Source organism: Sarcophilus harrisii, chromosome 1, assembly GCF_902635505.1.
Source record: "Sarcophilus harrisii chromosome 1, mSarHar1.11, whole genome shotgun sequence".
Lineage (NCBI taxonomy): Eukaryota > Metazoa > Chordata > Mammalia > Dasyuromorphia > Dasyuridae > Sarcophilus > Sarcophilus harrisii.
In genome coordinates, this window is record NC_045426.1 from 475,987,660 (window position 1) to 476,012,193 (window position 24,534).

Below are 24,534 nucleotides of genomic sequence, written 5' to 3' on the forward strand. Positions count from 1 at the left end.
TCAAATGAAGGTGGCCTAGCTGTACCACATCTAAAATTATATTATAAAGCAGCGGTTACTAAAACCATCTGGTATTGCCTAAGAAATAGACTAGGTTGATCAATGAAACAGATTAGGTTCAAAGGACAAAACAGCCAATAACTTTAATAATCTAGTGTTTGACAAACCCAAAGACCCTAGTTTTTGGAATAAGAATACATTATTTGACAAAAATTGCTGGGAAAATTGGAAATTAATATGGCAGAAACCAGGCATTGACCCACACTTACCACCGTACACCAAGAAAAGGTCAAAATGGGTTCATGACCTAGGCATAAAGAATGAGATTATAAATAAATTAGAAGAGCATAGGATAGTTTACCTCTCAGACCTGTGGAAGAGGAAGGAATTTCTGACCAAAGAAGAAATAGATATCATTATTGATTACAAAATAGAAAATTTTGATTATATCAAATTGAAAAGATTTTGTACAAACAAAACTAATAAAGACAAGATTAGAAGGGAAGCAATAAACTGGGAAAACATTTTTACAGTCAAAGGTTCTGATAAAGGCCTCATTTCCAAAATATATGGAGAATTGACTCTAATTTATAAGAAATCAAGCCATTCTCCAATTGATAAATGGTTATAGGATATGAACAGACAGTTCTCAGACGAAGAAATTTAAACTATTTCTAGCCACATGAAAATATGCTCTAAGTCATTATTAATCAGAGAAATGCGAATTAAGACAACTCTGAGATACCACTACACACTTGTCAGATTCGCTAGAATGACAGAGAAAGATAGGTGAAATGTTGGAGGGGATGTGGGAAAACAGGGACACTAATACATTGTTGGTGGAGTTGTGAATACATCCAGCCATTCTGGAGAATGATTTGGAACTATGCTCAAAAAGTTATCAAACTGTGCATACCCTTTGATCCATCAGTATTTTTACTGAGCTTATACCCCAAAGAGATACTAAAAAAGGGAAAGGGACCTGTATGTGCATGAATGTTTGTGGCAACCCTGTTTGTAGTGGCTAGAAACTGGAAAATGAAGGGATGCCCATCAATTAGAGAATGGTTGGGTAAATTGTGGTATATGAATGTTATGGAATATTATTGTTCTATAAGAAATGACCAGCAGGATGAATACAGAGAGGCTTAGTGAGACTTACATGAACTGATGCTAAGTGAAATGAGCAGAACCAGGAGATCATTATATACCTCAACAATGATACTGTATGAGGATGTATTCTGAAGGAAGTGGATTTCTTTGACAAAGAGATCCAACTCAGTTTCAATTGATCAAGGATGGACAGAAACAGCTACACCTAAAGAAAGAACACTGAGAAATTAATGTAAACTGTTTGCATTTTTGTTTTTCTTCCCAGGTTATTTTTATCTTCTGAATCCAATTCTTCCTGTGCAACAAGAGAACTGTTTGGTTCTGCACACATATATTGTATCTAGGATATACTGTGACATATTTAACATGTATAGGACTGCTTGCCGTCCGGGGGAGGGGGTGAAGGGAGGGAGGGGAAAAGTCAGAACAGAAGTGAGTGCAAGGGATAATGTTGTAAAAAGAATACCCAGGCATGGGTTCTGTCAATAAAAAGTTATAATTTAAAAAAAAAAAAAAAAAAGAAAGAAAGAAAGAAAAAAAGAAAGACCAGCCCTAAAGTCAGGAGAACCTGAGTTCAAATTTGACTTCAGACATTTAATGCTTCCTACCTCTGTGTCACTTAACCCAAGTGCCTCAGGGGGAAAAAAGAAAACTGTCTTAAAGGCTTGAAGACATGTAGCTTGGACAAGACAGATTTAGAAGAGATATGACAGGACTAAGCTTGCAAGCCATGTCCTACCCAAAGCCAATCCCTATAATTATTAGCATTCTCTCTGCATAAAATTACCTTGTATTTACTTATAAATTTACATGCTCTATCCCTCAATAAACTGTAAGCTTCCTGAAGGTAGGAGCCTTTATTTTCATGTTTGTACTTTTGGTACCATGCTCATAATAAATGATTGCTAAATGAAAGAATCATTGTGAAAGAGGTACTAGATTGGTTGGTTGAGAGTAGAATAGTGAGTAATGGGTAGAAACTGTAAAGAAGCACTCATGATGAATGGGGAAAAAAATTTCCTATACACGAGCACTTCTCAGCAATAGCCTGGAATTTGTGCATGCAGGGACAGCCTCCTCTTCCCTGGAGGCTTCTTTTCTGCATGACTTGTTCCAGAGGACACCACAGAGGGGTCTAGGTAACCTTTCCAATTCCACCCAATTCCACAGCTCATTCTGTGGTGTTTACAGGCAGCACATTACTTCATTTTAACAAATGCTGATTAATAAGCTCTGACTATACCAAATGTAAGGGGAAAGCCTAATGCCACTGTGCTATTTGTTTAGGTTTATTGTGAAGATAAAGCAAGGACCCTTAAGTCTTTGAAGAGTTAACAAAAAGTTAACTTTGCCCTAGCAGCAAGGCTAGGCAAGCAGCATGTAAAGATAAAAGCAGACTTAGCTTCTCAAAGAAGTAGGGCCGCACCTCCTTCCCCTTCCCCCAAATAGAAATTTATCTAGTCAGCAGGGCAGGAAAGGATAACTTGTGGTTCTCAATGATCAATTCAGTCAGAGGAGCCTTGACTCTATGAGGGTGGGGATTTTTATGCCTTTAGGTGGCCAGAAAATTTCCCAGGGACAAATGTTGTTGCCTTTTAGGGAAAACAAGAATCTATGTCAAGGAAACAAGAGAACCCTGGGTCTACTACATATATTACATGCCAAGCCCTATATATTAGGCACTATTCTCATGTAACATATAAGAAGACAATTAGTCAAAAAAAAAAAAAAAAAAAAAAAAAAGCAAGCATTGCATTTATACAGTGACTAAAAACCATTGCTACCAAAAGAAGAACGTTAATCAGAAGTAGTAGTAAAGTTATCATGTCAGCTTGTTCTGAACACTGAGGCCACAGAAGACAACAGGAGGATCTGGTTACAATAGAGCTCAGTAAACAGCACAGATGGAATTTATTTATCATTTTTCCTTGGAAAATAGAATTCTTAATCCAAATAATAACATTGAAAAAAATTAAAAGGGATACCCAGCTTCTCTCTTTAGCTCCTGTTAGGATTATATATTCAAAAGGTCTAGGAAGAAGAGATTTTTATTTCCTCTGTCAAGTAAATAATTTAAATGATTATTTGTAGTTTGTTTTCCTGATGTTAATCAATGAGTTTGTTCAGTCAAGAACTTTCTTATAACATATTTAGTTTAGTCATTTTTGTTGTATCTGATTTTGGGGGGATTTCTTGGTAAAGATGCTGGAGTAGTTTGTTATTTTCTTCTTCAACTAATTTTACAGATGAGAAAACTGAGACAAATGGGGTTAAGTGACTTACCCAAAGTCACACAGCTAGTAAGTATCTGAGGCCAGATTTTAACTCAGGCCTGGAATTCTAACTACTTAGTCACCTACTTCCCCCCCCCCCCCCCCCCCCCCCCCCCCACACACACACCTTACAACATACTGAAAGGGGAAAAATCTTTATGACAAAAACAAACAAATTGTTAATTATGACATTTTATGTAGAGAGAGCAACAGTGTAGATACCATACAGACCAGTATTGATTTTACAATGATAATTAAAACAACGAACAGCTTACATTTAGATGGGTCTTTAGAGCTATAATCTACAAATGTCCATTTTATAGAAAATAAAATCGATACTAAGGAAAGCAATGTAACCTGCTTGAAGTTACAGGGCAGGGACCTGAATCCAGATCTTTTAATTCCAAGTGTAAGATTCTTTCTACTATGCATTATGTCGGGGAGTTCCAATGACAGTTTCTTTACTGTATCTTTATAGACAATATTTAAAGTTCAACTTCATTTATAATGATTCAAAACTTTGTCCTTAATGACTACTATTCAAGAACCTAAAATATGGCCATAGAAACAACCAGCTAATAAAACAAAAGTATATGTGTCATTTCAACAAGGTAATTTTTCATTCTTTACATTATCCTTCCTTTCCTTCACTGCTTTTTGCTAACTTTTTCCTTAAATAAACATTAGTGGAGGGATTTATTTGAGAGTAGGACAGATAAGACACAGTTTTGGCTTTAGAAGAGCCCATAATCTTAACAGGGAGAAAATAACCCCACAGATAATGTGAAGATCTGCACAGAACAGCTATATAAGAAAGAAAGTGACAGGCAACATAGCTTCATCACAAGTATAATGAATCATGAGTCAAAAGGCCTGGATTCTGTTTCCAGTTCTCATTTACCTGGTACCTCTTTATTTGAAATATGAAGATATAAGATCTGCTCTGCCTCCCTAAAATGATGGTGAGAATCAAATGAAATACTAGTGGAATGAACTTTGATTGGAAAACTCCAGATCAATGGGAATACTATTATTAATTAATTGGGGGAATTCAAAAGAATACTTTTTAACAAAAAATGGCCTCCTGGTGAAGGAACTTTAGGATATCTTTTTTTGGAAGGAGAGGGGGAATTTATGAGTTCAGAGGCTATTTATGAGATGGTCTATATGAGGGATCCCGATTGAGGTTCTGGAGTGCACACCATCCTTTCATGTACAATCTTGGGTCTCTTTCAAGATCTCTGATTATCCACTGGAATGTATCAGGGCACTAGCCTGACTCTGGAGGTCACATAGTAATCCCATGGCTTTTATGAGTGATGGTGATTTCTAGATATTGTTCCAGGCACAGAACTGTGAGAAGAATCTCTGGTTTAGATGAAGTGGGTTCAAGTTACCTTTAAGGAACTTACTAGCTAAAGACCCCAGGGGTGAATCAGATTCCTTTTCTGAAACTCAGTTTCCTCATTTGTAAAAGATGAGGGTTAGAAGAAATGATTTCTTAGGTTCCAGATAGCTTAAACATTTTGTGATTCTTTAGGTTATAATGAAGAATGGGAATAATGCTTGGGGGAAAGTAGCAGCTGAAGGGCCTTATTTTAGACCTGAAAGATATTTCAGAAGTCAGAACAGCATAAATTTAGAGTGAGAAGGGATATATTATAATAAAGATGAGAAAACTGAGTGCCCAAAGAAGTTAAGCGACTTGTCCACAATTATACAGGTCTTAAGTGTTAGAATTTGGATTGGAGCCCAAGTTATTTGACAACAAAACTAATGTTCTTTTGACTACAACAGTGTTATTGGCCTAATTAGTTTTAATTGCCACCAAGGGTGGCGATAAGAAATGCTGATTTTCCCTATTGGCATGCTTAGCCAAGGAAAGAAATAAAGGAAATTACTGGGAAGTCAGAAAGGAAGAAGAGGAGACAATAAGAAGAAAGAGATGCATGTGGTAGAGTAAGAGACTTTCTCCTCCCAAGAGCTCATTAACAGGTAGCCCGCGCCCACTTTAGAGATCTTTCTTTGACATTCATTCAACAAATATTTATTGCATCTTACTAGGTACAAAGGACTCCAAAAAAGTATTGATGTCTAAATGTAAAATATTAATATGATTAAAATGTCATGCCGTTTTAATGGGTAGGGGAGGAAATGGAGGAGAGAATTTGGAAATTAAAAAAAAAAAAGAAAAGGTATTTACTCTCTTTAAGACAGTAGCTAAATTTACAGCTATGACCAAATCATCTATATGGAATTATTATCTAAGATCATACTATCTATTTAAAAAATCTACTAAGACCATAACTATTTAATGTAAGTTAGAGAATCATAGAATATTATGTAGGTAGCCAGCATATATAGATAGACAGAATTTTTTTGCAATTATTAATGCCTGTTCATTTTCTATAAGATCTCCTTCAGAATTATGCAAAGAAATGGATTTTTACAAGCTCGTGTCTTTATAAGTTTCTTCCCCTTTATTTTTAACAGATAAAAACTTCCTCTCTTTATGTAGTCAGCTGAATATAAATCACTTTGGCAGAAAGAAGCTTACCAACCTCATTCATAAAGATTTTTGTAAAAATTAATTTTTTTCAATTCACAAAAATCTATCTTCTTTTTCTCCCATTTCCTTACCTCCCCCTCCCTATCCTCCACCCATGATGAGAAAGAAAAACAAAATCCCTGTTATAAAAACAAGCAAACAAGCTTTTGAATTGGCCATGTTCAAAAATATATACATATTTTAGTCTATATTCTTGAGTCCATCATCTTTCTGTCAAGAATAGGTAGCATAATTTAGCTAAATTTGAGAAGGCTTTAGAGAGCCATAAAATGCCAAAAAATCTCCAAAGGATAAGATTACTTTCAATTAGGTTTCTCTCCTACAGAGAAATCAGACTGATCTTGTTTTGTTTGCTCAGTAGTTCATAAAACACAAAGTTATAGAGGTATTATTTTGTGAGACTAATAATTCTTTTCTAAACTCCAGTGGTTACTTCATTTAGGTTGTTTACATTTGAACAGCAAGTGAAGTTGTTCTCACCTGTTAAAGAACTAATTTTTTTAGAAGACAAGAAATACCAATTTTTTTTTCCAATGAGAAGTTTCAAGTCACTCTTAAATGACTTGGATTAGTGCTAATGTTATTTTCTTAGTGATGATCAACATTAGGTTTCTAAGAGGATGTGGATCATATTATCTCTAGCTTGACTGAGAATATTCTCTTTTTTAGCCAACTTCCAGCTGTCTAAAGAAATATTATTGTGTGGCTGGTAAACAGATGACAAGATCAGTCTGGACCAGGACAGAGGTTGACACAAAAAATCATTTTAAGGAACTCACTTGGACTCCAGTGATTGTTGTCAATAATTCTTTCGACATACCTCTGTGTAATGACTGTGGTTAAGAATATTTCTAATTTAGCAAGTAGTTATCTATCCTCTGTTTCCCTTTTCTGGGCATCACAAAATGGCTAAACTTCAGTGATTTAACAGAGTTAAAAGATTTTCTGTTCTTTTAAAAAATGTTACTACATTAGGCTCTGATAGATCTCTGAAAATACAAATTCCTTTTCAATAAAATCACCTTCCCTCACATTCAGAACATTTTTGAGCATGGCGCCTATTAGATAAGAAAGATTACCTGCAGCCTTTGATATATCACTCTGGCCTGGAAGCTGCAACGATGACCTCCAATTTCTCCTGCCTGAAACACCATTTAAAGAGATGGATACAAGTCAGATAGATGGTATGAAAGGCATCAGAGAAAAGAAAAAGGAAAGCAAATTTTGAACAAAGAAGTTACCTTAAGAATGTCTTCTAAGGAATTTATGGATGGGGGCCGGTAGATATTAGAAATCATGTTTTCCACATTTATACAAACTTTTCCTGGCTCTGGACAAGCAGTGAGTATATAACAGAAGCTGGGAGGCTTCTGATCAGCTTTCATCTATTTAAAAGGAAAAGCAAAGAACTTAAAAAAAGGATCCAACATGATTTTCAAATTAAATTATCATGGAGTCAACACTTTCTTTATAACTGGCCTATAGAAATAGTTATTTAGTTCCTCTTGACATTTATCATGCTAGTTTGACTGGTATGACAACTAGGTTTAGCTCTTGTTTGAAGAAGACTGAGGCTATATTTATGAACACTATGTTAAGCTTTGAGGACTGAGAATTATGGTCAGTCAGATCATATTTTTTTTAAAGAAAAGGTAATAGGCAGAGATTAAATCTGGCCACCTGTTAATAGCTCTAGGAAAAAGTGTGGTAGAAAATGGAACATAAATTGATCAAATTGAAGATTTTGCTTATTAGTGGATTATATTTATCAGTGTTTCTTTCCCTACCTCCCTACCTCCTTTTCCTTCCTTATCTCTTTAGGAGGTCAGGGCAAAAACTACAGTCTTTAGAGAGAAAAGTATTTCCCTAATTGTTTTTATTAAGAAAAGAGAGGGGGAAAAGATTAAGTTGAATATTCAGCTTAAAAAAAACTTCAAACTAACAAATTAATATGTCAAAAATAAATTCAAAGGAAAAAATCCCTAAAATCAAAAAACAAAATAATAGTGCTAAAATCAAAAGCAACAAATACTTAATAAGCTAAACAAGAGGGATATGGATTTTTTTTACAAAAGGGTATCTGATAGCTGATAGATTTTTTTGGTTGGTAGTGATGATTTGTTTTAAAACATACCTCAAATGAACTTAGATTGGATTTATAATTTGGTAGAAAAAGGAAATATGACAGAAAAAATTAAACATTTTCAATTTACAGGTCAGAAACCCATTTCTACTTACATGGTCTAACAAAAAATCTGTGAAGTGCTGTTAAACATGTTGGACCTTGATCTTTTATTATAGAAGGAGAATCCACTATTTATTCAGGAGAAGCCAAAGTTTATTTGGACTTACCTCTTCATAGTCTTGACTTTGACCAGGAATTTTCAAAGGTATCAATGGAGGCCACAAGCTGTCAATCAGACTAAAAAGTCCCATTGCCCTTAAAATAATAAAAATAAGAAAATAACAGATGGAAAAAAAATAAAGGGAAAGTACATGAAGGCATAAATCCTCTTCCTCATCAAAAAGTATTTTCTAGGATCCTGAGTATGATACTAGATAGAATAGTAGACACTATACCAAAGAAAGTTGCAATTTCTCTCAGGCTACCTCTTTCACAGCTTTTCCATCCCCTCCCCCCTCCCCAATATCCACTGGGAAAGTATATTCTAGAGGGAATTCTTTATTCAGTTATAAGGTGGACTAGAAGGTCACTTAGGTTCCTTCAAATTTAGAAATTCAAAAACTGTTATGAACAGAATACACTTCCTTGTTATCATGATCCTTTTTGAACTTCTTTACTTTTATATTCCCTGGATTTATTGCTATCATTTTCTTTAATTAGATAACTGCAATGAATATGCATTTCCTTCTTTTGGCTCACTTTTTGCAACACTCATATAAATCTTCTATTTATTTGAATTATTCAAATTCTTCAAGTTCCCTGTAGTACGGTAATATTCCATTACATACTTATATCATCATTTTCAGCTATGCCCTCAATCAAAAAAGTTTTTAAAAAATATAACAAATAGTAGGAATGATCCTGAAAAGGCCGTTTTTGTCTGTTCCCCTATCCCCTCCTTCCCCCTACTCCTCCAATCGTGGGAAAAAGCTCTACTAGTGGTACTATTAGGTCAAATATTTTTGTGACTTTTTTCAATAATTAGGTATTTCATTCCTCAAAGATTAAAGTGATTCACTTCTATTTGCTCAATATATAATCTTAATCCTTGAGCTAAGGTGGAACAATGCTAAAATTTTCTTAGTATATATTACATTGGCTCTTGGGTACAAAAAAATATTTAAATGCTTCCTATTGTTTTAAGGAAAAATTCTACTCATTCTTTTTAATGTTCTTAACATATAAATAAGTTGTATTTTACCAAGGCCTTTTATTTTTTTATTTACCAATAAAATAATATGATTTAATTATCATCATTGTTGTTTTTGTTATTGTTGCTCCTTGTGATATTTATGGTTTTTCTCTCTCTTTTTGGTTAAATTAGTTAATGATTTATCAGTTTTAAAAATCCATATCCCTCCTGTTTATCTTATTAAGTATTTGTTGTTCTTGCTTTTAGTACTATTATTTTGTCCTTTGATTTTAGGGATTTTTTTCCTTTGAACTTATTTTTGATGGATTGGTTAGTTTGAAGTTTTTTTTAAGCTGAATATTCAACTTAATCTTCCTCCTTCTTTTTTTAAAAATAAAAACAATTAGAGAAATGCTTTTCTCTCTAAGAACTACTTTAGCTGAATTCCATACATTTTGCAGTGCTGTATTATTATCATCATTTTAAATATAATTTATTGTATCTTTTTTTTTAAACTCAATCATTCTGAAGGAATTTCTTTTAGTCTGTCTTTAGGTCTTCATCTTTTAAAAAATTATATAACCCTTATTGATTGAAATATCTTTTTTTGTACTTATTTATAAGTTCTGCCTTAAAATGTAGATCGTTTTTGTTGTTATGTTTACATTTGAATAAAAATAAATTTAGTTTTCTTCCTCTAGTTATCAAATCAGTATTTCTAGGATTGTATCTTAATTTTTTTTTTTTAGTAACTTCTTTATTATTTATAGTTTTTTTTGACTTATTGCATTTTATACGCAGGGAGGTAGCTTAGTCCCCTGGGGCTAAAGTCAGCAAGATCTGACTCAAAAATCCAGTCTCTGAAATTTACAAGCTGTATGATCCTGAACAAGTAACATAACTTTTTTATGCTTTAATTTACTGGCGAAGGAAATGATAAATCACTTTGGTGTTTTTGCCAAGAAAACCCCATCGTGGTCTTGAAGAGCCTTGACATCTACTCAGTATTTTGCTACTTAGATCCTTTTGTAATTTAGTTAATTTTTCCTTTGAAAATTTTATTCTGCCATTAACTGCATATGTAGAACAACATATTTTTTTGCTGTTAATGGTTTCTTAATCAACATATCTTCCTCAATGCTCTATAACTTTACATAAACTTTATCCAAAGTTGTGACTGCAACTCAAAATTTTCAAGAGGTAGCTGATGCACATTATTCCTCCCTTTACCCCCCCATCCCCATTTTAAAAACTCTAAATGTCTCTTTATCTTGGGCCTATTTTCTATAGTCCATATAATACTGAATATTGTATATTTTCAAATCCTTCTTCCAATATATGGTAAATTTCAATCATATAACATTTAGTAGCAATTAGTTTTTTTCTGTACACACTTGAGTATAAACTTTGTCATGCTGATATAAAACTTTCTTGAGTTTCCATAAAATATATTGAAGAAGCTCTGGAATTTGATGATAATATGTCTGAGTAATTTGGATATGGCATTTCTTTTTGAGAGCATCTTTAGTAGTTTATATTGATCTGTAGTCCTAAATTTCACCATTTTTAGGAAATTTTCTTGAGTGATATTCTTAAAAAAAAACAAACCAGTATTTAGATTTTTGTTTCTTTGAAATTTTTTGGTAATCTGATAACTCTCAGATAACTTTTTTTTTTTTGTCCTGTAACTTTTGCTTATCAGTTAAAATATTTTTTTTGAATAGCTGAGTTATAGTTATCTTGTTTCATGGTCTGGTGATCTACATATAGCTTAAGAGTTAGTTTCCCACTGATTCCATTCCTTTAATTGAATTTTCTACCAATTTTTCTTTCCTTTAAACTATGAAAGAATTTCCACTATAGATACTAGACCTTTCTAGACTAACACCAGATCTACTTTTATTTTCTTTTAGTTATCAGTTTGACATGTCTTATCATTAAACAATAAGAACATAGCAGAGTGGATAGAGAGCCAATCCCATAGTCAGGAAAGCCTAGATTCAAGTCTGTATATATTGTCTGTATGACCCTGGGAAAGTTAACTTTTTCAGAACCATATTCTAAGAGTATAAAATGTAGAGCAATTTCTGATCTCCAGTGGGTAGAAAGAATTTTTTCCTTGGGGATTCCCTACACAAGGAAACCACAAGTTTAATCTCTATTCTAATTAGATATTTCGCTGGGAAAACTGAGGTAGGGGTTTATGAACTTTCATTCTTTTATTTTGCCCAAACTCCTACATACTTATAATTTAGTTGGGGCTTATTAGAAAAATAAGGGCAGGTAGGTGGTACTAGGCCTGAAGTCAGGAAGTTTTGATGTTCAGTTATTTAGTTGTATTTGATTCTTCATGATCTTTTCTTTTCTTTTCTTTTTTATGATAGCTTTTTATTTACAAGTTATATGCATGGATAATTTCACAGCATTGACATTTGCCAAACCTTTTGTTCCAATTTTTCCCTTCCTTCCCCCCACCCTTTCTCCCAGATGGCAGGTTGACCAATGCATGTTAAATATGTTAAAGTATAAATTAAATATAATATAAGTACAATTAGCCTGTGAAGGAAACATGATCTTTTCTTGATAAAGAGTGGCTTGTCATTTCCTTCTCTAGGCCTGAATTGAAAGCTGACCTCAGACACTTAGCTGAGTGACCCTGGGCAAGTCACAGAATCCTGTTTGCCTCAATTTCTTCATTTGCAAAATGATCTAGAGAAAGAAATGACAACTATTGCAGTATCTTTGCCAAGAAAGTCTCAAATGGGATCACAAAGAGTTGAACACAACTGAAATGACTGAACAAAAAGTAACAAAAAGTAGAAATTAAAACTTCAGCCTTAACTAAAGTAACTTTGATATTTTTGATAGTCCATAAATTACCACCAAAATATTTACAATGGTTATAAAAATAAATAAGAAAAAAAATGAACAAATATCATTGGGTAAGCTGGAGGAAATGAGTTTTCCTCAAAGCACTGCTTTATTTTTCTCAATAAATTCTGCTTTAGTTTTTCTGATACATTCTTAGATCTCAAGAGCTTTCAATAGCAGAATTTGCTCTGGTGGGTAATTAAAAAACCCCACATGCTAGTATGGTCAGAAAGTATAACTTGTTGGGTTGTATTTATACTATAATTCTTAAAGTCAAACTGAACAACAAGTACTATGTGTTACAATGGGATTATTTATTATTTTAACATTTTGTGATTTGGGATATGGCCAATAAAGAAGAAAAAAAGAATCCAAGACAAATCTCAATATTTTGAACATGTGATGACTAAACAAATGAAGCCACAATTAAAAATATGAAAGTCATGAAGAAGAATATTTTTGGAGAAAATTAAATTTAGTTTTGGATATGAATGAATGAATGAGTGATTGTTGAGACATACCACTATACATAGAAGACAGCTGGAAAATATCTATCTAAATGGCTGAATAAATTGTGATATATGAATATTATGGAATATTATTGTTCTGTAAGATATGACCAACAGGATGATTTCAGAAAGGCCTGGAGAGACTTACATGAACTGATGCTGAGTGAAATGAGCAGAACCAGGAGATCATTATATACTTCAACAACAATACTATATGATGATCAATTCTGATGGACGTGACTCTCTTCAACAATGAGATGAGCCAAATCAGTTCCAATACAGCAGTAATGAACTGAACCAGCTACACCCAGCGAAAGAACTCTGGGAGATGACTACGAACCACTACATAGAATTTCTAATCCCTCTATTTTTGTCCACCTGAATTTTTGATTTCCTTCACAGGCTAATTGTACATTATTTCAAAGTCCAATTCTTTTTGTACAGCAAAATAACTGTATGGACATGTATACTTATTTTGTATTTAACATATTTAACATGTATTGGTCACCTGCCATCTGTGGGAGGGGGTGGGGGAAAGGAGGGAAAAGTTGGAACAAAAGGTTTTGCAATTGTCAATGCTGAAAAAGTACCCATGCATATATCTTGTAAATAAAAAGGCTATAATAAAAAAAAACAATAAATAAATAAGGGGGGAAAAAAGAAAAAAGTATCTATCTAAAGTTTAGGTGTAAGGATAAATTTGGAGTCATAGATTTGGGAGTCATTCATGATAATTTAAGCAATGACAATACATTATATGATCAAGATGGAGAGAACTAACATGAAATAGTGAAGAAAGAGCCAGTTAAGAAAACAAGGGAATGGTGAAAGAGGTAGGAGGAAAATACATTGTCACAGAAATCAAGAGAGGACTGAATATCACATCCCACTGCACTATAAATAGAAACATTTATATCTGAAAAACATTAAGTTCAATTATGTCAATGAATCATTTATAGTGTTATTAAAATCTGAGCATAGGCATTTAGTTGTAACAAGATCTAAGACTCCTTTTAGGAAGAAACAATGTATTTGGTAAATAAGGATTATTGATTCTTTTTTTTTTTTTTAAACAACACTTTTACTCTCCCATACCTTTATCTCCACCAATAAAATTTTCTCTTATAACAAAAAAATAAAGCAAGGAAAGACAAACAAACACACTGGCTATGTCTGGCAATGTGTCAATTTTTCCACACCAACAATCAATCAAGTGCTTGCTAGGATGTCTTATTATAAAGCATGGTAAACTTTATCAATGTCTTTGAAAATTGCTTCCTATTTTACCAATTTATAAACTGTTCTTTTGATGTTGTGCTGTAGCCTTTCACACAATTCCTGAATTTTTCATTTCCCTTACTCTTTTATTGCACAATAATAGTATGTTATATTCACATACTATGATTTGTTTGGCTATTTCCTAATCAATGAGTACCACCCCCTTTCTTTTCAATTCTTTGATACCATTAAAGTGCTACTAAATCTATTAAGTGCTATTATTATTATTCTATTAAGAATAAACTAGAATATATAAATTTGTTCTATATATGTTCATTGACTTTAGAAAGCATATTTAATATATGCACATTGATTTCATTTGAAGGATCCAGTATTAGGAAAGAAAAAAGGAGTTGCAAACTCAATGCAAAATGCTCAGAAAATTTCACTTGATCATGTAGATTTTATTATCAGATATAATAAATACTTCAATGAACTTCATATAACTCATTTATTTACAAAGTAGAAACTGCATTTTGGCAGGGACAAATACAGTCTTTTTCTCAAGTCTAAATCCAAATGATATCCTAAAATTTTGTTTCAGAAGAACTTGTACCACTTCAAACATATTCCATATTGTAAAAAGACTATGCTATGGTATAGTGATGTAATAAATTGGGAATTTGATAATATAACTCTGCTACTATTTTGTCGTTTTTGAAAGGAAAGTACTTTCCTAATTATCAATTCTCATTTTATCTAGCCAACAAAACAAAACAAAACCCTAAAACTGTCTTTAAAATAGAATTCACAATCATTCAGGACTAGAATGCTCTCAAATTTCGTGAAATATTCCAAACTTAAAAACTTCTTGAAAATTCATCCTCAATTTGACTATTGCAAAAATGTTTGATTTTGTTTTGTGTTTGTTTTATACATCATGATCCCCTATACAGCCACTTGTTGGGAAGTGTGGTTATTCAGGGAGGACCGGCACATCTTCTCTGAGGGCTTGCCAGGCCCCTTTCAGGGCTGCTTGTGTACCTTTGGATTCACCTGTGACTCTACAAAGCTGTAGCAAGCACAGGAGACACACCCTGGTAAAACCATCTTGGCAGATGGGCTAACTCAGATAAAGGGTAACCAACAGGCTTCAAACCCATAGGCAAATTAGGGAGATGTCTACTTCAAACATGTGAAGACCTCTCTCAGCAGAAGGGATGGATGAAAACAATTTGTTCCAGGGTTACAAAGGCAGCTTGGTCAGACATCAAAAATGCCAAGTTTATCCAGCCATCACCACTCACCCTTTAGACTTTGGACTTCAATGGCTCTGGAGGAGGGATTGGGGCTGACTCTGCCTCACTTAAATCCAATTCAATCATGAGTCAAAAGGTCACCCTATGATGTTACTGGTCCTCTTCAAAAATGAAGGATAAACAAAAACAGTCACTTGTTCAATTGACAAGTATTTTTAAAATAAGGACCTAGAATAACTATACTTCTTCCTTGAATTACTGTATAAACATAGATTTGTATAAAATCAAACTTTAATCAAATTAAAAATACTTATAATAAAGTGAATGATAACTATATACATGGAGTACTTTAAATGCTCTATTATTCATTTTTGTAAGAAGCTTATTAGTGTCATAGGTAAGTAAGACATGGGTTCAAATATATTCTCTGAAATATACTGGCTTTGTGATCAGGGTAAGTCATTGGACCTTTTTCTTAAACTTTTTCCACTTGTGACATCTTTTTGCTTCAGAAACTTTTACATGCCTCTTAATATACAGGTATATAAAATATTTCATATATATATATATACACACATATATATATACACACACACATTATATACACACACACACACATATATATATATATACATATATATATATACACCCATATATATACATACATATACACACACATAATGTATATATGCACACACAAATAAAAAATTGCACATTTAACCTGTATTGGATTGCTTGCTGTCTAGGAGAGAGAGAAAAATTTGGAACACAAGGTTTTGCAGGGATGAATGTTGAAAACTATCAATGCATGTATTTTGAAAAATAAAAAAGCTATTATTATAAAAAGAAATATATGTTATGTACATAGACACAAATACATATGTATATACATATATACATATATTATATATACATGCATGTACACATAGATATACACATTGTATTTCAATATAATTGGTGAATTAAAAAATGTTCTGAGGAGTCCATGGACTTCACCATACTGTTAAAGGTGCTAGTGATACACAAAAAAAGTAAAGAAGCTTGGCCTGGGGCATATGGGAGAGAAAATACATTTGGACAAGGATAGGATAAATTGATAAAGAAATTTCTAGCACAGTTAGGTTATAGAGCAGGTAGAAAACAAGGACAAAAGAAGGACGATAAAAGCTTTCCCATGCCTAGGAAAATCTACTCCTAAACATTACTTTGTCAAGTAATATCCTTTGAGAATTTAAGTTTCCACCCAAACCATCTTAGAATGAATGAGAATGATTGGCTAGCTTTTGTAATCATATGATTTCAGTTATATGGGAGGAAGAAATAAACAAAAAAAAAAGTTGGTTACTTTCCTTTTTTTCCTGATGCTGAAGGATAATGAGGATGGTTGAGCTATTCATCCCAGATTGACAAATATTGATTGGACCCAGTGGTTCTTCTAAAACTTACAATTTCCACATGACCAACTCTGGAGTCCAGAGGATCTTAGTTCAAATCAAACTTCACTTAATAGCTTTGTGACCCCTAGTAAGTCACCCCCAATTGCTTCACAAAAAAAAAAAAAAGAGTACAAAGAATGCAGTTATGACAATGCTATTTTTTTTTTTAAAGAAAGAAAAGAATTCCTCAACTTAGAGCAGCCTGGTTTAAAAACCTAATTCACACACAATTTTGGTGGCTTTCCTAAAGGATCTTATAATGTTTAAGCTAGAGCAAAATGAAGAAGTATGGGATAGTAGTACTGAGAGAAAAGTACTCAAAGTCAGGAAAACTGTTATATGACTTTGGGCCCTTATAGTCCCCCAGAAAATACTAAAGCTATAAATTGCAGACTAGCTGAAAATCTGCATTGGGAGAAGGAATTTCCTCACTAGGAATTCCCTATGAAATTATAGATCTAGATTCCAAAAGAAGAGATCTCTATTAATAATTTATAGGGCATGGATTTAAAGGACCTGAGAACTCATCCAGTCTAACTCTCTCATTTTTCCATTAGAGAAACAGAGGTCCAAAGTGAGCTGCCCAAGATTAAATGTGTAGAAAATGACACAAGGCTAGAATTTAAGCCTAGATCCTGATTCCAAACTCAGTATTCTTTTCACTGTAGTATGGATTAATTCCCTTAATTTTCAATTCTGAGTTTGATATACCAAAATAATTTAAAGTATAAAATAACTTCAATGATAAGTAACTCAAATGACCACATCATATGACTTTTAATAACAAATACAATGTCAGTACAAAATAATAAATTAGGAAGTAATTGTAAATTATATTAGAATATAATAGGGAAAGCCTTAGGACGATTTTACCTGGAATCAATTAGCTTTATTGAGGAAGCATCACTGGCTACTTGCAACTTCTAATTGTGACTATAAATTAAGTATTTATATTTAAAAGCAGATCCCTAGTAACAGGATAATCATATAAAACTAAAATGAATATTCTTACAAGAATTCTGGTTTTTTTCCTCATTTAAAAAAAAAAAAAAAGATATGGCTCAAATAGTTACCGTTGTTTTGTGAACAAGATTTTGGTCTTAGGCAGCCCACATAACCATTTAAATGAATCCAACCTTTCATCAGGTCAAAACTTTTTTGCTGTAGCTAACTTTTGGCAGAAGTAAAGTTTATTGTTCTTCCCACTACAGTTCACTCTTGACTCTTCATGAAAAAAGCCCCACTTCACTTCTGCATGAGGTTTCGTTTTGTTACACAGGAAATGCATTCTTTTAAAAAAGTCATTCCTTTAAAAGAAGTGTCAAATAACAACAATCAAGATAACTGACAGTAAACACTGTCTTAAATTTAACATTCTCTTTTTTCCAAAGAGATTTTACCATCTGGAATAAAAATTTAATTAAAAGAAAGATTTAAAAAAAAAAAAAAAAAGGACTTGAACCTCCACTTAGAAAATACTAACAGAAATGAGTTATGATATCAACGTAATGATTACAAATCTGATAAAGCCACTTGGTCAAAATGAATTTCTGGAGAGATATTTTATTTTCAAAGTTTTATGATAAAAATCTATAGAAAACCTTGGATTTTCAAATTTGGATAATAAAAGTTTTTAACTAAAAAAATCCTAAAATAATTTTTTTTTCCACATTTGGTGGGTAGTCGTGGGAAGCCAAGGCAGATGGGGAAGAGGCTGGATGAAATCTTTACTTTCTCTATTGGGAGTTCTGAAGTTGACAGTTTTGCAGCCTAGTCCCTACATTGGGCAAATTCCTTTAAAGTACTCAGGAAAGTAGGTCAAATTAGCTAGTCTAGTGATCACTTAAGGGGAAAGCCACGTTTCACACCACATTCAATCACGATTTCATCTGATCCTTTTAAGTGTGATCTAGAAATCAATAGCTTTGGAGAATGTGAAGAGAGGAGGGAAAGCACTGTGGTCACACATGGAGAAGGAATGACAGCATATGGTCGATGCCAGGGACATCTGGAAAAGGCCTGATGATATGTCTTCTCTGTTGCTCCACTTGGGGTGGCTTTTGGCAGGATGAATTTAAAGCACAGGCTGAAAAACACATTGCTACTTTATGAAATCTAGGATGCTTGCCCACAGGCTGTCTGACTGAAGAGACTCAAATCATCTCTCAGATGGTATGGAAACTCACATTTAGAGTCTTAACTTGTTGTAATAAGTGGGGGCTAGGATGTGGTGGACAGAAAGATGGCCTCAAAACCAGGAAGATCCAAGGAGCAAATTATGCCTCTGAAATATATTAACTGAGTGACATATAACTTCCCAGTGCTCCAAGATTATCGACTGCTCACAAATCCAATCTCTATCTTAATATACATTTCATATAATGTGTATATATGTATGTAAATACACACACACACACACACACACACACACACACACACACAGTTATTCACAAATGTAAAAACAAAATCAGGCTTCATTCTCCAAATCCAATAAAAAGACGATTAAAATTCAGATGAAGCTAATCAATGTCTATGATAAAGGAAGGATGCAAAGGGTACTTATTTGAGTATGCAGGTGTGATGATATTGAGAAACTATTGAGGAATATTAAATGAACATTTTTTAAAAGGTATCACAGAGAAATAGCAGATATAGATTTATTTTTCCTCCAAGTCTTACTATTTAAAACAGAGGAGAGTTGAGTTGCCTAATTAGAGTAATGGGAGACTGCACCTTGAGCCAAGGTGATACCAAGAATCCTTAGGTGCAGAATGCTTGACTCCCATGTGGACTTAGAGGGGGTAGAAATTACATTCTGTAAGTCTGATTTTAGTCTGCTAACCACCTGGTGAATAGAAGTTTCTCTAGTTGTGGCTGAAAAAAAACCAGACATTAGAAGCATATTCAAAGGCACTAAAGTTACTTTTCTACCTTTTCTTGTTTTAATTTCTTCCAATTTGGAGGTAATAGGGTAAGAGACAGCTTTAGGACTTTCCAACTTGAAATCAATAGGTGACCCTCGAATAAAAGCTTTGGTACTTTGCTTTTGCCTTGATTTTTGGCATTTACTCTTTCATTTTAGGTGAAAGAGTTGAGAGGCTACAATTTTAGGAGTTTCAAATAATCAGGAGAATGAGGTACCAGGAAGCCCAAGAGCAGAGTTTTGAACACTAATTTCCAAGATTTAGTGAAGCAATGGAGAGATGACTCATTTGGATGTGAATTTGCATAGAAATAATTAAGTTGGAGCTCACTCTCCCCAAAGTCCTAGGTGATACAAGGAAGAATGTGCCTCCTGAAGTATTATAGGGAAAATAATATCTATATCTAGAAGTAAATTGTTGCTGTTAATTTAGTCTCTTCCATAATGTCTGACTTGTCATAATACCATTTGGGGTTCTTTTGGCAAAGATGCTGGAGTGGTTTGCCATTTCTTTCTCCAGCTGATTTTACAGATGAGAAACTGAATCAAACAAAGTGACTTCTCAAGATCACACAGCTGGTAAATGTCTGAGGCCATATATGAACTAATAAAAATGAGTCTTCATGCCTTCAGGCCTAGTGCTCTATCCACTGCACCCTCTAGCTATCTCTTTGAAGTAAAAATCCTGAAAGAGGGCTTAAGTTGACAGCATTAGAGAAGTTATACCCTCAAACCCCCATGGATATCCCTAGAATCCTGGAGGGGGAGATATATCCATTTTTGCCCTGGGAGAATAAAGCTAGACTTCTCGCTACACTAATTTTTACATTCAGGCCAAATTCTAAACTGTAACATTCATTCATTTATAGATACTAATTTAATCATGAAACTATTTAGCTTACTAAGACCTATGTTGCATATGTTCCATTGAACTCCAACCATAATGCTAACTCTAATTCTGACTTCTACCTTGTATTTCAGTTTGGAAATAGAAGACAAACACCAGAAAAGTACAATGGTATAAAAAGAGACTAATAAAAAAAAAAAAGATAAAGAAAGCAGGGATGAAAAAGTTAAAAAATTAGAAGAGTTTAATGGAAAAAAAAAAGGTGAGGCAAGACTGCTATATGAAGGTCATATATCCCCAAATTTCTCCTTCAGCTTTCTTTTAAATAATTCCTTTCTTCTCCTCTCCTCTCCTTTATATCTCTCTGTATTTGTCTCTCTCATAAAACTAATGACAAAACAGTTCTTAGAATCTGAAGGAACAGACATTCTGTGACAAATTCTGTCAATGAATATAGTCCGTTAAAAAGTGAAAATTGAACCAGGTGCCCAATCATCCTTTTGCTATTTTTCTACCTGATATTTAAGTTATTAAATTGACTTAACTGACTAATTGTTATAAGTAGTTTGAAATAGTCTAAACTAGAATTTTAGACCTGCTGAAAAGAAAAATAGTGTCAATTTATTAATAATCTATCAAGAAACAGTTCAATAATGGGACAAACATTACTGGAGGATTTTAGGTTTGTTTCTGGATCTGCTAAGGCTTAGAAATACAACTTTGAAATAACTTTTTTTGATATGCCTATGAATAAATAATGGAAATACATATAATGATACCAATATTTTCTTGACAGATTTTCCTGCAAGAAATAGGCCTAAATAATAATGTTATATTTTAGCACTCAGAAATTCACTAATATATTAACTTTTTGCTGTTACTACATTAGAAGGGTTAGTTAGTCTTAAGAAGAACTTTAACAGAGAGAAGGCAGATAAACTTGAAAAACAACATTTCTAAAGAAAAAGTAAACACAGCTGGTGAGCAGAGTATGAAGATATAAAGTGCTATAACAGAATAAACTAACAACTCAACCACTCATGTGTCCTCATGTTAAAAATGTGCAAAGTAATGCTTTCTTCAGTGAACCTTGTTCTTATGACCAATGGTATATATGAGAGATATGTAATGAGAACTGTTTTATATTAACTATGTTTTCATCTCATCGGCGCTTATAGTGTCATTATAACATTTTCTTATGGTATGGAATCTAAGAAAATTCAGCCATCAGAAATACTGAAATACTTTATCATAACTTCATACAACTTATGACACAATTTTATAACCTAAACCCCAATTAATTTCCATGTAGATCATATTATCACTACTGGCTTCTCATTTTCTGGTACTAAGGTCTATATATGTAGCATTTTACATTTCTGTCCTTCTAAATTTATCTAAGACTTCTCTGTGACCAAACACATGTGCAATTTTTGTGTTTCCTATGTGCTTAAATATATTATAATTTTTCTCATTAAATTTTCACCTTACATTTTTATTCATTTCAACAAGTTTGAAAAATGCATTCCCTCCAATTTATCTTTTTTTTAAAAAATTTTCATCTTCTGAGAATTCCCCTACAGTTAATCTCCTGAACCTAATTATCTATTTCTGTAATAGTACTCTTCCTTTGTCAACTTAGAAGCTATATTATTTGATGTATATATATTCAAAATTAACATAAGCTCATTATCAATAGTATCCTAAGCATGTTTCATTTCATTGTTTGCCTCTATTAATTCTTACTGGTTTGAATTCAATGCACTCAGCAAACCCAGATTTTCTTGAGCTAGCTGTAACATAATATATTTTAATCCACTCTTTCACTTTAAAATCCTGTGATCATTTTGTATAATTGTGTTTCCTGTAGACAACATGTTCTGTTGTTCATGCATTCTGTTTTTCAATCCATTCTAGAATTCCTTGGGGGTGGGAGGGTGAAAGGGTGTTCAATCTGTTGACATTTAACTTAATAGTTTTAAATTCTGACAGTAGTTCACAGGACTTAGAACTTGAAGTTATATTGGAAACCACTAAATCCTACTCTTTAACTTTAAAGATGAGGAAATAAATATTAAGAGATGTACAAATTTGCCCACAGTCACACTGATAATTAAAAATGTTGAAAAAAATATCAGGACTAGTTTACATTTGTATGTAGTGCTTTAAGATTTATAAAGCCATTTTATATATCAATCAAGATACATATTTATATACATATATACATGTATATATATTTATGTACACATACACAGACATGTACACACACACATATATATGTAGATATAAATTTGATCCTTACAACAACCCTATAAGACTGCTGCTATTATCACTCCTACTTTAAAGATGGGGAAATAGGATCATGGAAATTGTGACTAGTACTAAGCAGCAGAGCTGTTATTGAAACCCATGTTCTCTGCTTCCAAAATCCAATGTTCTTTACATCGCATAGCACTGCTTTTCTTCTTTAATTCTATGTGAAGTTGTTATTTGTTTTATTTCAAGAGGGAATATGTTTCTTGTTTTACTGTTTTCTATGACTGAGCCAAACAGTGAATGAATATTATGCAGAATTCCTATATGGTTATGCCATTTATCCTAAAACAACTCATTAACTTTCCATTTGGGATTATCGACACATTTCCAATTTACCCTCATTTATTTGTATTTCCTTTTCTGTTGTTAATATTTAATGCTTTTTTGTTTCTATACTACTTTTTAAGAGAATATTTTTGCTTGACAGCATGCTTTTTTCAAGATCATTTTTATCATTCACTAATTTAACTAATACAATATTGTAATAATTTTGTAATTCCATAGGGACTTTTATATTTAGGACGATAATAATAACCAATATTTATATTTCATGTAAATGTTTATAAAGTTTCTACTTCCAAAACACTTCTCATATCTGTCCCCAATGACAATATGACTTCAGGTCCTTGTCTTCTCTCACCTGGACTATAGGAATAGTCTTTCTTTGTCTCAAGTCTCTTCTCACACTAATTCATCTTCTACACAACATAATCTTTTAAAATACAAGTCTGACCTTCTGTTATTCTCCTCAACAAATTCCGGTGTTTCCCTATTACTTCAATAATCAAATATAAATTATGTTTAGAATTTAAGGCTTTTCAATCTGGTCCCAACCTACCTTTTTAGCTGTAGTAATTAATACTACCCTTCGCACTGCTTTACAATCTAGTTAAACTAGCCTATTTACAACTCGGGCTACTCAGCTCTTGATTTCCCCTCTTTGTGTCTTTATGTATCCCATGCCTGGAGTACATTCCCTCCTCACCTCTAAGTTGGAGAACAGCTAATCTGTAAAACTCAGCTCAAATGTCAACTTTTAATGAAGTTTTTTCTGATTTCCCCAGTTTCTAGTTCCTACCCCTTAACCTTGTTTCTATCTTTCACACACACATAGACATACTGTATGTATATTTAGGTATATGATGCATTTGGGGTTATAAGTACAAAATGTATGTATATACATATGTTACATGTTTAGTTTATGTATATAAGATATGTTACATATATACAGTATATGAACAAATGTATATATGTATATGCTTATATATATATGTATGTATATATATATATATATATATATATATATATATACACACACACACAATGTTCATGGATTGGTTATGTATCACCTATATTACACAACACACATGTATACAATATATTAAACATAAAGTATCTGTGTACATACTGTGTACAATATATGCACATACATGTAATATATATATATATATTACATTAATTATAAGTTAAAAGTGGTAGTAATTAAAGTTAAATGGTAAGATAGATTATAATATAAATAATATAGATACTATATAGAAAGAGATATTTACATACTTTACACTGATAGAATGTAAGGTCCTCAGGAGAAGAAATTTTTGCTTTTTTATCCCCAGTACTTGGCATATAGAAGGTACCTAATAAATAGCTCTTGATTAATTGCTTTCCTCACAGAAACCCTATGAGAAAGCTAGTAGAAACATTATTTTTTATCTTTTAAAGATGAGGAAATTAAGGTCCTGAAACGAAGTGACTTGACTATGAGCCAGTGGTTAGTGTCTGAAGTGGGAAATGAAACCAAGACTCTTGGTTTTAAGTTCCATTCTCTTATTAATGTACCGGTTGAGCTTAGAGATGATGACTATTTTTGTTACATGTACCCTCTA

The 24,534-nt window shown here is 32.8% G+C and overlaps 1 protein-coding gene across 1 annotated transcript in view; it reads right to left on the bottom strand.

Annotated features, from left to right (window-relative positions):
• The window catches only part of SPIDR (scaffold protein involved in DNA repair), a 538,726-nt gene that overhangs the window by 54,445 nt on the left and 459,747 nt on the right, over nucleotides 1-24,534 (bottom strand). The window contains exons 12-14 of the mRNA XM_031946429.1: nucleotides 8,308-8,395; nucleotides 7,197-7,340; nucleotides 7,035-7,097 (exon numbers count right to left, since the gene is read on the bottom strand). Coding sequence (XP_031802289.1) covers nucleotides 7,035-7,097; nucleotides 7,197-7,340; nucleotides 8,308-8,395 — 295 coding nt within the window. The remainder of the gene's footprint in view (nucleotides 1-7,034; nucleotides 7,098-7,196; nucleotides 7,341-8,307; nucleotides 8,396-24,534) is intronic.